The sequence below is a fragment of the Mesocricetus auratus genome, unplaced genomic scaffold (genome assembly GCF_017639785.1).
Source record: "Mesocricetus auratus isolate SY011 unplaced genomic scaffold, BCM_Maur_2.0 Super-Scaffold_100676, whole genome shotgun sequence".
NCBI lineage: Eukaryota > Metazoa > Chordata > Mammalia > Rodentia > Cricetidae > Mesocricetus > Mesocricetus auratus.
In genome coordinates this window covers 176,701,266-176,719,130 of record NW_024429266.1, presented here as the reverse complement: position 1 = coordinate 176,719,130, position 17,865 = coordinate 176,701,266, and the positions used below count along the sequence as shown (strand labels likewise).

The 17,865-nt window shown below is 41.3% G+C and overlaps 2 protein-coding genes across 6 annotated transcripts in view; both read left to right on the top strand.

The window, feature by feature from the left end:
* Positions 1 to 1,269: 1,269 nt before the first annotated feature.
* Positions 1,270 to 12,728, top strand: LOC121136959 (olfactory receptor 13A1-like). Of its 5 annotated transcripts, none has more exons than XM_040738576.1 (2): positions 1,270 to 1,283; positions 10,775 to 12,728. In XM_040738576.1, exons 1-2 carry the CDS (start codon positions 1,270 to 1,272, stop codon positions 11,694 to 11,696), a joined length of 936 nt encoding a protein of 311 aa, XP_040594510.1. In that variant the 3' UTR covers positions 11,697 to 12,728. The 5 variants fall into 5 exon arrangements, with proteins under 5 accessions (XP_040594510.1, XP_040594508.1, XP_040594509.1 ...); XM_040738574.1 differs by lacking the exon at positions 1,270 to 1,283 and adding an exon at positions 6,795 to 6,808; XM_040738575.1 differs by lacking the exon at positions 1,270 to 1,283 and adding an exon at positions 9,511 to 9,524.
* A 2,730-nt stretch (positions 12,729 to 15,458) lies between these two features.
* The window catches only part of Alox5 (arachidonate 5-lipoxygenase), a 45,134-nt gene continuing 42,727 nt past the window's right edge, over positions 15,459 to 17,865 (top strand). Inside the window, 1 exon segment of the mRNA NM_001281587.1 lies at positions 15,459 to 15,642. Coding sequence (NP_001268516.1) covers positions 15,493 to 15,642 — 150 coding nt within the window. The 5' untranslated portion in view covers positions 15,459 to 15,492.

The window sequence follows — 17,865 nt, the reverse complement described above, 5'->3', positions numbered from 1 at the left end:
TATGATTAAATACAGTGTACCAAATTTCCAAAGAACTAATAATAATTGCTTTAAAAATTCTCCTTAAAAATAGCTCTCAAGAAATTAGGAATAGAAGAAACATACCTCACATGATAAAATACATATGTGATTAACATGACATAGGGGAAAAGCAGGAAGCATTTTCACTAAAACAAAGAACAGGAAATGGAGTCTGTTTTCTGAATTCTAATTTAACATGACATTTGAAGTCTTATCTAGAAGACAAAAGAAGGAATGAAAGGAAATAGGGTCATAAATGGAAGAGTAACATGTCTATTTGCATTGATATAATCTTGTATGTAAGAGCCATACTGGGAAACTCCTAGGACTCACTTTTGGCCTAGGGAAATGGATAAGTGGTTAAGGTGCTTGCCACACAAGCATATGAGGACTTGAATTTTACTAGGACTCATAGAAAGTCAGGCATGGTAGTTCCTACAATGAAATGGAAAATGGAAACAAGAGAATCCACTGAAACGCATGGGTCAGTTAACTTGACATCTATAGTGGCAAACAACAAAGAATCCGTCTCAATCAAGGTGGAAGACAGGTAATGATATTTGGGTTGTTCTCTGACATCTGTATACACCTGTACCTGCACCCACACAGAATATCATGAACACACATATATCAAGAACTTACTTTCAACAAAATAGCAGGTAACAGATCAGCATATAACAGATCAGTAGCTTTCCTATAGATAAGTAATAAACATGCTGAGAAAGAAATCAGAAAGACAGTCCTATGCACAATAACTTAAAAAATAACTACCTAGGGAAAAAAACTGAGGAAGTGAATAGCTTCTGCAATGAAAGTGTTAAAAAAACTGAAGAAGAAAAAATGAAGACACTAGAAGTCCTTTAGTGTCATGGATCTATCAGTTAATATCACAAAAATGTTTATATTACTACTAGTGATAAATATATTTAGTGAAATTCCCATCAAAATTGCAATGTCATTTTCCAAAGAAATAGAAAAAATAACCCTGTAATTCATGTGGAAGTATGAAAGTTTCTGAATAGCCAAAATACTGCTGAAAAAATGAAAAAAAACCACACTGACCTCAAGTTACACTCCACAGCCATGGTAACACAACACAACACTTGAACAAAACCAGAAATACATACCAATGGGTTTTAGAGGAACCAGAAATGAAAGCACACAGATACACCCATCTGATGTGTTTTGTTTATTGACATAGGGTCTCATGTAGCTCAGATTGGTCTTGAATTCACAATGTAGCTAGTGATGACCTTGAACATGTGGCCCTCCTGTCTTCACTTTCCAAGGGCATTGAACAGGTACACATCACCTTGTCCAGGAATGCAACTGACTCTTGACAAAGGTGTCAAAGCATGTTGGAAAGAAGACTTTTCAAAAAATGGTCTGGGGAAACTAGATGCCTACATGGAGAATTATGAAGCCAGATCTCTTTCTCTTACCCTAGACAAAAATAATTCAAGATGCAGCAATAATTTTAAAGCTTTGAATTTTTAGAAGCGTGTATTTAACCTGGAGTGTTTGCAGAGGTCAGGAAGTCAGAAAAAAAGGAGCGCTGGGTCAGGGGAATAGGCATAGAGTGCAGGGGCAGTAGAACCCATGTAATTTGTTTGTACCACCCCCCACACACACATATCAGCTTTGCTCCTGCCTGGTGACTGTGGCCACTGCCTTTGCTGTTTTTTCATACACACCTTTTTCCATACCTTTATCAAGGATCTTGGTATAAAAACTACAACCTTTTGAGACAATAGAACTTTTGCATATGTCAAAAAACATGATAATGTACAGAAAATTCTGAAGCTATTAGTGGAAAACTTGAAGATATAAGCAGACGTAAGGTTATTTTTTGGGAAAGGACACCAAAATAGTTCAGGAAATAAAGCCAAGAATTGACAAGTGGGACTTCCATGAAATTAACAAGAACAGGAGGTGAGTGTGGGCTCTGCTCTGGGCCCCAACTCCCAACATCCCCCTGCTTCCATCTTCCTGGGCTACTCCACACCTAGAGTGGACCTGTCCTTACAGAAAGGACCATCCTGAATCTGGCCACACCTCAGTCTTGTTCTCCCTCTGCCCCCACCATGTGCTTGAGGTAAGTGTGGGCTCTGCTCTGGACCCCAACTCCTGACATCCCCCTGCTTCAACCTTTCTGGGCTTGCCCTTTGTCTAGAATGTCTCAGACCCATTGTGAGACACATCAGAGTATTGAACCTGCTTGAATTCACTGGAAGAGAACCTTAGACCCATACCCACCCGGAGAGGAAGAGACCCCACGAGCTCCCACTGAAAGAAGGGATGGGAAGATGATAATATAAAAACACAGCCAACAACAGAAAAACTAATATGACCCCACCAGAGTCTAGGGACTCTACACCAGCAAGCCCTGAACATCCCAAAACAGATGAAACAGAAAAGAATGTCCTTCACAACAACCTCATGAAAATGATAGAGACCATCAAAAGAAGATATGAGAAAACTCTGTAAAGAAACAGAAGAAAAAACAAACCAAAAAAATTGCAAGAAATCAACAAATCTCTTAAAGAAAGCCAAGAAAAAAAAAACAATCAAACAGATGAAGGAAACCATTCAAGCAGTTCAAGACCTGAAAACTGAACTAGAGACAATAAAGAAAACACAAGTTGAGGGAATTCTGGAAATAGAAAAGCTGAGTAAGCTATCAGGAACTACAGATGCAAGCATAACCAACAGAATATAAGAGATGGAAGGCAGAATCTCAGGCGCTGAAGATAAACTAGAGGAAATAGATTCATTGGCCAAAGAAAATCTTAAATAGAACACATCCTTAACACAAAATATCCAGGAAGTATGGGACACAGTGAATAGACCAAACCTAAGTAAACAGGCACAAAAGAAGGCAAAGAAGGCCAGCTCAAAGATGCAGAAAATATACTCAACAAAATTATAGAAGAAAACTTTCCCAACCTGAAGAAAGACAAGCCTGTGAAAGTACAGGAAGCTTACCAAACACCAAATAGAGACTGGACCCCCCAAAAAAGTACCCTCCTCACATAATAATCAAAACACCAAACATACAGAATAAATAAAGAATATTAAAAGCAGCAAAGGAAACAGGCCAAGTAACATATAAAGACAAACCTATCAGAATTGCACCTGACTTCTACATGGAAAACGCTTAAAGCCAGAAGATCCTAGATAGATGTTCTACAAACACTAAGAGATGACAGATGCCAGCCCAGAGTACTATACCTAGCAAAACTCTCAATCACTATATGTGGAGAAAACAAGATATTCCATGACAAAACCATATTTACACAATACATACCCACAAATCCAGCCCTACAGAAAGTTCTGGAAGGAAAACTCCAACCCAAGAAAATTAACTGCGCTCACGAAAACATAGGCAATAGATACTCTTGCTTTACCAAAAGCCAGAAATAGGGGAAAAATTCATACATAATACCACCACCAATAATGAATCCTAAACAAACAAGAATCAACAATCAATGGTCATTAATATCCCTCAATACCAATGGTCTTAACTAACCCATAAAAAGACACAGGCTAACAGAATGGATATGAGGACAGTATCCATCCTTCTGCTGCATACAGGAAACACATCTCATGTTCAAAGACAGACATTACCTCAGAGTTAAGGTCTGGGAAAAGATTTTCCAGTCAAATGGAAGCAAGTGGGTTTAGCTATCCTAATATCTAAAAAAAATAGACTTCAAACTAAAATTAATCAAAAGAGATGAAGAAGGTAATTTCATATTCATCATAGGAAAAATCCAACATTCGTAAAAGAAACATTACTAAAACTCAGATCACACATTAAATCCCACACACTTATAGTGGGAGACTTCAACACCCACTCTCACCACTGGACAGGACCTCCAGACAGAAACTTACCAAAGAAACAAAGGAAATAACAGAAGTAATGACCCAATTGGGTTTAACAGACATCTATAGAACATTCCATCCAAACAAAAACGAATATATCTTCTTCTCAGCACCACATGGAACCTTCTCTAAAATCTACCACATACTTGGCAATAAAGCAAACCCCAACAGATACAAAAAAAATTAAAATAATCCCCTGTATCTTATCAGACCACCAAGGCTTAAAATTAGAATTCAGCAACAACACAAATTGTAGAAATCCCACAAACTAATGAAAATTTAAGACTACTCAATTGCATCACTCCTGGGTAAAGGAAGAAATAAAGAAAGAAATCAAAGACTTCCTAGTATTCAATTAAAATGAAGGCACAACATGCCCAAATCTGTGGGACATTCTGAAAGCAGTTCTAAGACAAAAGTTCATAGCACTAAGTGCCCACATGAAAAAACTGGAGAGTAGCCAGCCACACTAGAGAATAAACATAACACCTGAAAGCTCTAGAACAAAAGGAAGCAAACTCACCCTGGAGTAGATGTCAGGAAATAATCAAATTGAGGGCTGAAATGAATAAAATAGAAACAAAGAAAACAATACAAAGAATCAATGAAATAAAGAGTTGGTTCTTTGAGAAAATCAACAAGATAGACAAACCTTTATCCAACCTAACCAAAAGGCAGAGAGAGAACATGCAAATTAACAAAATCAGAAATGAAAAGTGGGACCTAACAACAGACACTGAGGAAATCCAGAGAATCATCAGGACATACTTTGAAAACCTGTACTCCAAAAAATTGGAAAATTAAAAGGAAATGGGCAATTTTCTGGATAGACATCACTTACCAAAATTAAACCAAGAGCAGATAAACAATTTAAATAGACCTAAAACTCCTAAAGAAATAGAAGCAGCCATCAAAAGTCTCCCAACTAAAAAAGTTCAGGGCCAGATGGTTTCAGGGTAAAATTCTACCAGAAAGTCAAACAAAAACTAATACCAATACTCTTCAAATTGTTCCACACAATAGAAACAGAAGGATCACTGCCAAACTCTTTTTATGAAGCTACAATCACCTTAGTAGCCAAACCTCACAAAGACACAACTAAGATAGGGAATGACAGACTAATCTCCCTCATGAATATTGATGCAAAAATACTCAGTAAAATACTGGCAAATCAAATCCAAGAACACATCAGAAAAATCATCCACCATGATCAGGTAGGTTTCATCCCAGGAATGCAGAGATGGTTCAACATAAGAAAATCCACCAATATAATCCACCATATAAAACATCTGAAAAAGAAAAACCACATGATCATCTCACTATATGCTCAAAAAGCCTTTGGCAAAATCCAACACTCCTTCATGATAAAGGTCTTGGAGAGATAAGGAGCATACCTAAACATAATAAAAGCTATATAAAGTAAACCAACAGCCAACATCAAACTAAATAGAGAGAAACTCAAGGCGATTCCTCTAAAATCAGGAACAAGACAAGGTTGTCAACTTTCTCCATATCTCTTCAATATTGTACTTGAAGTTCTAGCTAGAACAATAAAACAACAAAAGGAGATCAAGGGGATACAAATCAGAAAGGAGGAAGTAAAACTTTCACTACTTGCAGATGATATGATAGGGACCCGAAGAATTCTACCAGGGAAATCCTACAGCTGATAAACACCTTCAGCAAAGTGGCAGAACACAAGATTAACTTAAAAAAACCCAGTAGCTCTACTATATGTAGACAATAAATGTACTGAGAAAGAAATCAGAGAAACATCACCCTTTATAATAGCCACAAACAACATCAAATGTCTTGGGGTAACCCTAACCAAACAGGTGAAAGATCTGTATGACAAGAACTTTCAGTGTTTAAAGAAAGAAATTAAAGAAGATACCAGAAAATGGAAAGATCCCCCATGCTCTTGGATAGGCAGGATCAACATAGTAAAAATGGCAATCTTACCAAAAGCGATCTACAGATGCAATGCAATCCCTATGGAAATCCCAGCACAATTCTTCACAGACCTTGAAAGGACAATTCTCAACTTTATATGGAAAAGCAAAATACCCAGAATAGCTAAAACAACCCTGTACAATAAAGGAACTTCAGGAGGCATCACCATCCATGACTTCAAGGTCTACTATAGAGCTATAGTAATAAAACCAGCTTGGTAATGGCACAAAAACAGGTAGGTAGACCTATGGAATCGAAGTGAAAATCCTGATATGGATCCACACACCTATGAACACCTTTTGACAAAGAAGCTAAAACTATACAATGGAGAATAAGAAAGCATCTTCAACAAATGGTGCTGGCATAACTGGATGCTGGCATGTAGAAGACTGCAGATAGATCCATATCTATCACCATGCACAAAACTTAAGTTCAAATGGATCAAAGACTTCAATATAAATCTAGCCACACTAAACCTCTTAGAAGAGAAAGTGGGAAGTACCCTTGAACGAATTGGTACAGGAGACTGCTTCCTGAACATAACACCAGTAGCACAGACACTGAGATTGACAATTAATAAATGGGACCTCCTGAAACTGAGAAGCTTCTGTAAGGCAAAGGATACAATCAACAAGACAAAAACGGCAGCCCACAGAATGGGAAATGATCACCAACCTCACATCTGATAGAGGGCTGATCTCCAAATTTTACAAAGAACTCAAGAAGCAAGTCTCCAAAACACCAAATAATCCAATTAAAAAGTAGGGTACAGAACTAGACAGAGAATTCTCAATAGAGGAGTGTAAAATGGCCAATAGACACTTAAGAAATTGCTCAACATCCTTAGCCATCAGGGAAATGCAAATCAAAGCAGTTTTGAGACACCATCTCACTTCTGTCAAAATGGCTAAAATCAAAAACACCAATGACAGTTTATGCTGGAAAGGATGTGGAGAAAGGGGAACACTCCTCCATTGTTGGTGGAAGTGATATTTGAACAGCCACTTTGGAGATCAGTATGGAGATTCCTCAGGAAAATGGAAAGCAGTCTCCCACAAAATCCAGCAATTCCACTCTTAGGCATATACCCAAAATATGCACATTCATACAAAAAGGATATCTGTTCAGCTATGTTCATAGCAGCATTATTTTATAGCCAGAATCTGGAAGCAACCTAGATGCCCCTCAACTGAAGAGTGGATAGAGAAAAGGTAGTACATTTACACAATGTAGTATTACTCAGCGGGGAAAAAATGGAATCTTGAAATTCGCAAGCAAATGGATGGCACTAAAAGAAACCATCCTGAGTGAGGTAACCCAGTCACAAAAAGACAAACATGGTATGTACTCACTCATATATGGATTTTAGACATGGAGCAGGAGATTGCCGACCTACAATCCCACAGCCAACGAGTCCAGCAAACAGGGAGGACATTAAGAGAGATATGTGTGGTATCCCGGAAAAGGGGGAATGGGACAGATTCTCCTGAGAAGATTGGGAATGTGGGGGAGGGGAAGGGAGAGGAAGCTGGAAGAAAGAGAGGGGGAGGAGGAGAGAGAAGGACATATGGGAGTAGGAAGGTTGAGTGAGGGGAAGAATAGAGGAGAGCAGGATGAGAAGTACCATAATAGCAAGCTTGTTTCTAATTTAAATAAAAAAGGTAATTTTAAAAAAAGAAAAGAGAAAAAAGAAATTAACAATAACAACAACTGCATACCAAAGGAAACAACAGTTGAAGAGATAATCTATGTAATGTAAGAGACTATTTTCTTAACTATATCTTTGTGAGCAAAATTAATATCTAGGAAATAAAGAAGACTAAAAATATTAATACAGCCGGGCAGTGGTGGCGCTCGCCTTTAATCCCAGCATTCGGGAGGCAGAGGCAGGCAGATCTCTGTGAGTTCGAGGCCGGGCTGGACCGATAGCCTCCAAAACAATACTCGTAAAAAAAATACTAAATACAACAAAACCAAACAATTCCATAAATAAACAGGTGAATAAGCAATCCGTTATGCATAGATGATATTCAAGGGATCAATAAACATGAAAAAATACTTGATTTTCTTAGCCATCAGAGAAATGCAAACGAAAATGACATTGAAATTTAGTCTCACTGTAGTCAGAATGGCCACCATTAAGGGCAAAAATAACAACAAGTGTAGGAAAAAATATAGGAAAAGGAAAACACTCATGCATTGTTGATGGGAATGTATATTAGTCCAAGGACTAGGAAAATCAGTGTGCAAGTTCCTTAAATAACTCTATCATATGAACATCCATAATGGACCTGAGTATATTGTTGAAGGACTATAAGACAATGTACTACATAAATACTTATATAATCATGTATATGGCTGCAAAAGTCACAATATTTAAGTTATTGAATAAGTATAGGTTTCTATCAATAGATAAATGAATAAACAAAATGTGGCATATATAGACAATGAAGTTTTATTCATTCATAGAGATAAATGAAATTATTCGACTTGCAGGAAAATGAATATAAATGACTGTCGATATACTGAACAAATACATTCAGGTTGTGAAAGAAAACATCACCTTTTCTAGATGTGGATGTATTATTCTGAGCAACTGAGCCTAGGTCTTTCTTGACCTCTTCTGACCAAGGACAGTGGCCATGGCCTGCCATCTCCCACTGTGGTTGATACCCTGTTCCAAACATTTGGCGTGAAGCCCAATCTAGCATGTATGTGTCCACCAGTGACAGCCAAGTCCCCAGCAAACAGGGATTTGATTTAATTGCTCCTTCTGGGCCCATTTAAAGAAATGTCCCTAAACATCCCTCCCAAGTGTTTTCCATGGACAAGGACAAGTTTTGCTAAAGATGAGCCTAAAATTCTTGGCGATACAAACTTAAATAGAGCAACAAAAATCTCCATCTGCCTGTCACAGTTACTCAGTTCCACCATGCTGCCAATTTCATCTGTGGCTGACAGAGAGAAAGTCACACATACAATGTGTCAGCTGCACAAAGGTGACATTTTGTCAAGGTAAGTATTAGTATCTCAAGGATCATTTGTTCCATGGGGTGACATAAAACAGTGGGGGAAAGTTTGACTTGTAACCCTGCCTGCTTAGTATTAGTGAATGACATAAAAACAGCCCATGTTTATTTAACCAAATGTATTTAGTTATGTATCACCAGTAACATGGAATTATTTTTTCCTAGTTAGTATTACTGTTTGATCCATTAATGTGATGACAATGATGAGAATGAGATTCCAAATGTGGCTGAGTTTAAGGTTTGTATGTCACATCACAGCCATAAAAACACCCATGTTAGTTGTTGATGGGTACTTGCTTTTTTGGACCCTTTTTAAACATTGTTAGGGTTCATGTAGGTTTGTGTTTCATGGCAATTATTTCTGGGCTGGAATCTAAAAGCTTGGTACTTAACACTAGCCTTGTCCATTAATGCTCCATGACTTGGGCAAGCCATTTAGAGTGACCTTATAGATAGCCTGAAAAAGTCGTTTTTATTTTAAGCTAAATACATGAAATTTTAGCATGTTCTGATTTTAGTTCTCTGTTCTTAAAATACACTTAAAGTATGATCGTGTTTCTTCATATATAATAAAAGTACATTGGCTGTGCTCGTGGCTGTGACTGTGTCTGTGGCCACAGCTATGACTATGTCAGTGTGTGGCCATGGCCATGGCTACGACTGTGTCTGTACATATGTCTGTGTCTGTGTGTGTGTCTATGGCTACAGCTGTGACAATGTCTGTGTCTGTGGCCATGATCATGGCTATGGCCGTGCCATGGCTTTGTCTATGTCTGTGTCTGTATCCACAATATGTCCATGTTTGTGCTCGTGCCCATGGCCCTGACCATGCCCATTGCTGTGTCTGTATCTGTGTCTTTGTCTGTGCCTGTGTTTTTGACAGCTATGACAGGTGAGAAGAGTCTGCAGAGGAGATGCTTCCTCTGTACTTCCTGGGAGTCTTTGCTGTCAACACTGAGGAGTTTCTGAATCATTGGAAGGAGCTCTTATGATACACCTGCCTTTCAGAAAAGCTACTTTACAGAAAAATCAGAAAACACATTAGCAAAAACATTGAAATGAAAACCAATCCTGAACTATTATGTATGTTATTTTGCCTCCAGATGCATACACTAAATGCCTTATCATTAATTTTTGTGCTTTAATTCTCAATGGTTGTGCATATCTTTTAAAAATTTTCCAAAGTATTTTAAAAGTAAGAGGCTGTCAGTGCCTCATTTTGAGACATATCCAGCAACACAGTGATAAACTCAATAAACTCAGCTTGAAGAGTATAAGTGGCTTTGTAATTCTAAGTCCTAAATTATTTTGCTGAGAGGATTTTTTTATTTTACCCAAGAAATATTTCAGAAAGGAAATTATCACTCAAATTCAAAACTCGTGTGTGTGTGTGTGTGTGTTCTGGTGCACTTGTGTGTGTATATAGCTGTGTCCAGATGCATATGGAAGCCACAGACAAGTTTGGACACTATTTCTCAAGCCCCACTCTTCCTAATTTTTTGAGGCCATGTGAATGCTAAGTCAGTCAACTTCCTAAGTTCATCAAGATCTGGATGACAGACTAGAGCTTTGGTTTAATTTGTTTCTCTTTGACTGAGGCTGGTTGAGAATTAATGAGCCTAAGTGGTAACTTGGTAACTTGCACTTATTTTTTGTGATGAATGATCACACTTTGTCTATGTAGCAGTAGGCTGTTGTATTAGTATATCACAAGAAATCTGTATGTTATCATTAATTCATGTCATGTTGTCAGGAATGAATGAAGAATGACAAAGACCTTCGTTAAGAAAACTTCTCCCTCTTTTTCTAGCCCTGAGATCCTATGAAAACATGGGTCGATAATCATCTAATAGTCTCTGATAGCCTTGTCAGTCAAGGAAGATGAGAAACCAGACCCTGGTGACAGAGTTCCTCCTTCAGGGCTTCTCAGAGCACCCAGAGTACCAACTGTCCTTATTTATCTGTTTCCTTTCTCTCTACTCTGTGGCCCTCGTAGGTAATGTTCTTATCATCTTGGCCATCACCTGCAACCCTGGGCTCTACACCCCCATGTACTTTTTCTTGTTGAATTTGGCTACCATGGATATCATATGTACCTCCTCCATTATGCCAAAGACCCTGAAGGGTCTGGTGTCAGATAGGAGCCCCATCTCCTATGGTGGCTGTATGGCCCAGCTCTATTTCCTTACATGGGCTGCATCCTCAGAGTTGCTCCTTCTCACCGTCATGGCCTATGACCGGTATGCAGCTATCTGCCATCCTCTGCACTATGGCAACATGATGAACAAAGAATTTTGCAGCATGTTGGCTGCTGGAGTGTGGGCGCTCTGTGCTTGCAACACAGCCATTCACACAGGACTGATGACACGCTTGAATTTCTGTGGCCCCAATGTCATCACTCATTTCTTCTGCGAGGTACCACCTTTACTGCTTCTCTCCTGTAGCTCCACCTATGTGAACAGTGTCATGATTGTCTTGGCAGATGCTTTTTATGGCATACTGAACTTCCTGATGACCATTGTGTCCTATGGCTTCATCATCTCCAGCATCCTGAAAATGCGCACTTCAGAAGGGAAGAAGAAAGCCTTCTCTACCTGCTCTTCCCATCTCATTGTGGTGTGCATGTATTACACTGCTGTCTTCTATGCCTACATAAGCCCAGTCTCCAGCTACAATCCAGAGAAGAGCAAATTGGCTGGTGTGCTATACACCATGTTGAGTCCTACACTCAACCCTCTGATCTATACTTTGAGAAACAAGGAGGTCAAAGCAGCTCTCAGGAAACTTTTCCCTTTCCTCAAAAATTAAAATGTGATTCCCGAAGTTCTTCTCTTGGGATTGGGATTCCATGGTGGACTGGTTTCCCGTGGGCACATGATGGCCTTGTTTGTGCATGGAAGGTAAGTAAGCTAACCTTCTCCAGTCAGTGCAGTGTGTTTGTCGATGACTCAAAGCTCTGGTGCCTGACAGCGACTAATAGAAGAGTGTGCTTGAATGTGAACTCACGTAACTCTGAGCCTGAGGCTTGGGGTCTCTGGGCCTAAAACCATGGTGATATAGTACTTTATTGTCAGAGAAACAAAATCCTTTAAGAGGACGGTAGTGCCCCTGAATCTTAGTCTTACAGCTGTATTGAAATGCCTTTATTTACTTTGGATTCACAACATTCATGTGAAGATCACACTTAGAATTTGAACGATATATGTGGACCCCATAGCATTCTGAGGATTGCATGCTGTAGAATTGCTTCAGGTGACCTCGGGTCCCCAAGAAACCCACTCCTTTTGTTCTCCGTCAACTCTTCCTGTTGGAGTCCTTTAAGCTTAAAAGCCAATTTTTGATGTTGATGTAAACTATTGTTTCTGCTTTCCCATTTCTTCCCATTAACATTAGACTCAAGGTGAAACAATTTTTAAGGTTCACCTCTAGGCCTTACCTATAAAAGCTCCATCTTTATTACATGATGATGTGGCTTATGCACCTAGAATAATACCCATTGTTTCTCTCCTCTAGAATTGGTCTTGAACTCTGATTATCTGACCCAGTTGATTGCCCTGAGCTAACACAAGTGATAGGAGTCAGGTGTAGCAAAAGCATTGTAAGAAGGCAATGTTATCCTTCTATTGCTTCTGAATAAACCTGGGTGATCAAATCTGTGTCTAATGCAGAGAGATCTTGAGTCTGTTCTTGTGTTAGAAACCTTTGTAGAAAAATCTACTCTCTTTGTCATAATGACAGGAAAGATGTGAACATAGATCTTTGGGAATAAAGAAATCCACATATTGTTTGTGGTATTAGATGGAAACTATGAATAAAAGTTGATATTTGATTTAAGAGGGATGGGCTGTCCCTGGGTCTTCATTCATTTTCTCATTAGAAAGCAAATTAAAAGAATAAAACATCTCAATATTCAGCAGTTCAATCATAACTGAATTTCAAAGTTTCCTGACCAGAACAATGCAAATTCAGCAGTCACATCCCAGATCTTTTCAGGGTTGGAGATAGAGCCCTTTTTGCAGAAGTTGCTGACACCATCAACAGCCACTTGATGGCGCGCACAAGCATTTGTTTTTGTTTTATTGTTTTTTTGTTTTTAAGGGGATGAGGTTTCTCAGTGTAGTCCTTGATGTCCTGGAACACACTCTGTAGACTGGCTTCAAACTCACAGAGATCCATCTGCCTCTGCCTCCCAAGTGCTGGGATTGAAGGGGTGTGCCACCCCCACCCAGGTAAACATTTGTTCTTTTAAGTCCTCAATAAATGCTTAACAAATGAATCTTGCTCTTGCTTAACTCTTGATGTTCTCTGACGCTTTGCATTTGTTGCCTACCATTTAATCTTGTATAATAAGCTCTGGTGTTTTGCTTCTGGACCATATATCATGTCATTCTATCAACTTTGTACCTGGTTCATAGGTGCTAATGCTTTTTCTGAGCATCACCTTCCATTTTATATGCCCATAGTGTATTTGGATCACATTCACCCCTCACTCCTCCCCTTAAGTCCTTCTGTATATACCCTCCCTCCTTCTTTATTTTATCTTTGTTTTTGAGATATAATTATACCATTCCCCCCCCCATTTCTTCCCTTACCTGTACCCCTCCTTGCTTTCTTCCAAATCAATGGCCTGATGTCTCATGGAAATGCCCCTGCATAAGTCAGAGAGTCATGGCACAAGTGAAGGGGGGTAAGGGTTGGACTTTTTCTCTTATCTTACCTTCACCTTTGCCAACCACAAAAGACTGCTTTCCTAGCAAGTTACAGGCTCCCCAGTAACTCCCCCTAGGATCTATGCACAGTTTCTTTGTACCTCACATTCTGCTACACTGGAATGTGAGTGAAATACAGTGCCAGCCCCTAAGCACCTCATCATATGGTGGGAGAAATGAAGACAGCAGATCCTGTGGGACAGAATGGCAGTGTGCTAGTAAGTGTAAGAAAAAACTGTGAAATCCCGGTCGAAGAGAAGGAGAGGCAAACAGATCCATGGAAGGAGCAGCCTCTGGGAAGGCTTTGCATAAGATCTAGAGATTGAGAAGGAAAACAGAGAAAACCAGAAGGGAAGGAAATATGCCAAGGCTTTGTGGGAATGGGAAGATAAACACTTTCAGAAAAAAGCTGACTTACACGGAGGTATGACCAATGTATAGCACCTAGCCATTCTATGAAACCCTGATTAGTGTGTTGTTGAAGGATTTTGTAGATGTAATTAATTATGCATTGCCTCATTATAATTACAGTTAATTATACATTGTCTCATTATCTAGGGAGGCCCCATCCAATCCACTGAAAGGCAGGAAAAGCAGAACTGAAAGGAACGATCTAGAAGTGGCAATGCAATTTATTAAAAACAAATTAGTACTGCCTATTATTCAAGTGTAAGTTAAGGAGGGAGTGTTGACAACCCACCTTCTAGAAGTGACCAGATGGCCTTCATGGTTATTTTTTCTTGCTATTCATGGTAACATGCTGTACTTTTCTCAGCTCTGTGGGATAGCCTGCTGCACTTTTCTCAGCACTGTGGGATAGCCTGATGCACTTTTCTCAGTACAATGGGGTAGCCTGATGCACTTTTCTCAGCACTATGGGATAGCCTGCTGCACTTTTCTCAGCACTGTGGGATAGCCTGCTGCACTTTTCTCAGCACTGTGGGATAGCCTGCTGCACTTTTTAAAGGACAATGGGATAGCCTTTCTCACCTTTTCAGCAATTATTTTCCTTAAGCTTGACCCAGAAAAGGACAGCTTGACTATCACCAAATAGGCATCCACTCTTCTCCCTGGAGTCCCAGCCATGATCAGCTTCCTAAGACATCTCTGGACAAGACTTACTCCTTTCCCACCGTGGCAAGCCCACACTCTCTCTGCGAGCATGCCATCCAAGCTCCAGGCGGTCAGGCAGGTGCAGACTAGCAGTTTCCTAACCTGGCCACTACTTTCTAGAACTTTTCCCCAGTGCCACTAACCATTTCTCCCAGTTGGCCCCGGCCAATACCTGGCCCAAGAGAGAGAAGACTGCTCATCCTGTAAAGAAACTAACACTCTGTTTCTGTGATCCAGATTCCCCTGGCGTCAGCTACAGACCTCCTGCTCTAAGTTAGTGACTGCATGGGCTATGTGCGGTTTTGCCTCTGAAAACTGAATGAGGCTGTAGGTAGTGCTACACCTCAGCCCTTGTGTGGGGGCAATGAGGGACACTGAGGCAGCAGGAAGCCATAAAGATGAAAGGAATAAGAGATTTAGTAACTAATGAATGCATTAATTAATGAGGGCTAAAAGCTAGATTGCCAGGATACCTGCAGGGTAGAGATAGGGCACAGGAGCAACCCCCACCCCGCCGCCCCCGCCTGTCAGAGGTTACTGCCCCGCCAGAAAAGGATGAGGTGGAAGGTGGGGTGTCAGGGCTGGCCAGGTCAGGGGCGGAGCCTGTGCCAGAGGGCAGGGCGGGGTCCTGGGCGGGGCCTGACCCAAATTCTGGGCTAGGCGGCTGCTGACCACTGTGGCAGGGAGCTGCCGCGGGTGACAGGGTCAAGAAGCTGGTGTGCTGCCACGTTGAGCTTCGTGGGCTCCTGCACCCACGCCAGCAGCACTCATTGCCCAGCGTCATGCCCTCCTACACGGTCACTGTGGCCACCGGCAGCCAGTGGTTCGCGGGCACCGACGACTACATTTACCTCAGCCTCATTGGCTCTGCGGGCTGCAGCGAGAAGCACCTGCTGGACAAAGCTTTCTACAATGACTTCGAGCGTGGCGCGGTGAGGATGCGCGCTCGGGACCCAAAGACTGGACCCGGGGCGGGGGGGACTGGCCGCAAAGAGCCTGAGGCAGGACAGGTCTGGCAGGTGTCCAAGTGCCAGAGCCCCAATTGTGAGAGCATCTGGGACCCTGACTGAAGCGCCAGAGTCCCTGCATGTCAGGGCAAGTTAGAGTTAGGTATTGAGGAACCCTGGGCTTCCTGGGGGCGGGACCCCTTAAGAGATAATGGACTGCCAGTGTGAAGTCTGCATGGGGCTAGCTTCTTCCGTGGCAGAAGTTTCACAAATGGGACCCAGAACTTGTGAGGGGAGTTCTGAGGTCCTTGTGTCTCAGCTATTCTACTGAAAAGCATAGAAAACCCTGTTAGACAACTGTCCCTTCTGTGTAGGCAAGGGCTTCCTGTAAGACAGGGAACCAGAGCCCGGAGTTCCACTTGGACTTGATCATTCTTCTATCCCTACTGTGGACCTCGGTTTACCAAGCCGAAAATAGGCTAGGTCCAGTCTTATCCATGAGTCATGGGGAAGCCCAATCCCATTGGTGTCTGGGAATGAATCTAGGAGTTGTCCCCACACCTAGGCATCCTACATTCCCTGCATTCAGCCCTGGTGGAATTTCAAGGAAGAAAACCCCAGCCAGACACAGCAGCCTTTGGAAAACCTGTCAGCAGGGTGCTGCAAGGGGACACTTCCTCCCTGAGAATTAACCTCTCTCTTGGGGGGTGGGGAGATCCCCTTCTTTCCTCCTAATACAGATTCTGGAGTCTGGTAACTCAGGAGCCAGGGTAGCCAGGGTTCTCGCATCTGGCCCCACCCAGGCACTGTGGTAGGTCATTCATCTTGGATGCTACTGGTGTGTACATTCTAGCTCATGGCTAGCACAGACAGGTCATGGTTTTCAGGGTCCCACTACATGCCCAGTACATAAAACTTGATCAGTGAGTGACTAACAGACACACTGCAGGTACTCAAGGGTTGTCTTTTTCCTTCTTAAAATATACCCAAATTCTTAGATTTCACTAGGCTGCCTTCTTAGTTTACAGCTGAGTCAACCCACATGAAATTAACTATAATAAACACGATCGACAATTCCGTATGCTTCTACTGAATACTTCCTGGGTAAAGTTCACGTCAGATCTGTTCAACCTAAACTAAGGAAATAATAGTTAGCCCCTTTTCAGTATTCCAAACTCTAAGGAGACTTGACTTCTATCCTGAGACCTGGTAGGCAGCCAGGAATTGCAAGCTACAAACCAGGCTTGAACTCCCTTCAAGCAAAGCTGTATGTAGAGCCTGCTTGGTTTCTGCAGTCTGTGCTGCTGCATACAAAGTGTGGCATCCATTTGAGATGGTGACACCTATGGAACCTTCAAAGCACTTTTGTTTATTTTCACTCTTTTGGGGGTTCTCCTATTATCTAGGGAAAAGGAAAGAGGACAGGCTGCTTCCTTCTTACAAATGGACTGCAGGGGCCTTCTCCACAATCTATTGAAGCACAGACTATGAGTGTGCTCAGGCTATATAGCACAGCACCCACGATGGTGTGTCATTTCCCCCAAGAGAATAGCAGTGGGGCCATCGTAGATGACTAGATAGGAAGTGAGAACACTGTTCTGTTCAATATTTATGTTGTTCTGTTCAGTTTCCCAACCTGAAAAGATATTCAAGGGTCACCGCAATTAAACACCTCAGCAAGAACCCCAGAGGCAAATTTCAGGAGAGATTTGCATGCATATTTCCATGGGAGAGAAGGACCTGCAGGTCAGGGGAACTGCTGTCCTACGGCTGAATGCAAAAAGAGCCTTAACAAAAAAGAGAAAAGAAGAGAAAGGAAAGCAGCTTTTGAGAAAGTTCCTGTTGATGCAAAGTTGCTACATGCTTTGTCTTGCGTACCAGAGCTACTTCCTCATTCTGTGGCCTGTGTGTCTTCAAAAGTCCAGACCTCCCTTTTGGGTAAAGGTAGAAAAGGAACCTTAAGGGAAATGTTTGCTGAGAAGATAAGGCTGTTCCACTTAACTGAGAAAAACGTCATTGTGTTACCACGAATAACACGGAAACTGGCCACCACAAAGGTCCAAGGATGACTTCGGGCACCCCCTTCCTATGCACTTGAATAATGGACAGTACTAGTACTAATTCGTTTAATAAGTTGCACTGCTGCCCATCCCCATTATTCCCATAAGAGTTCTGCATAGGGATTCAGGTCAGGAACCAAGTCCTTTG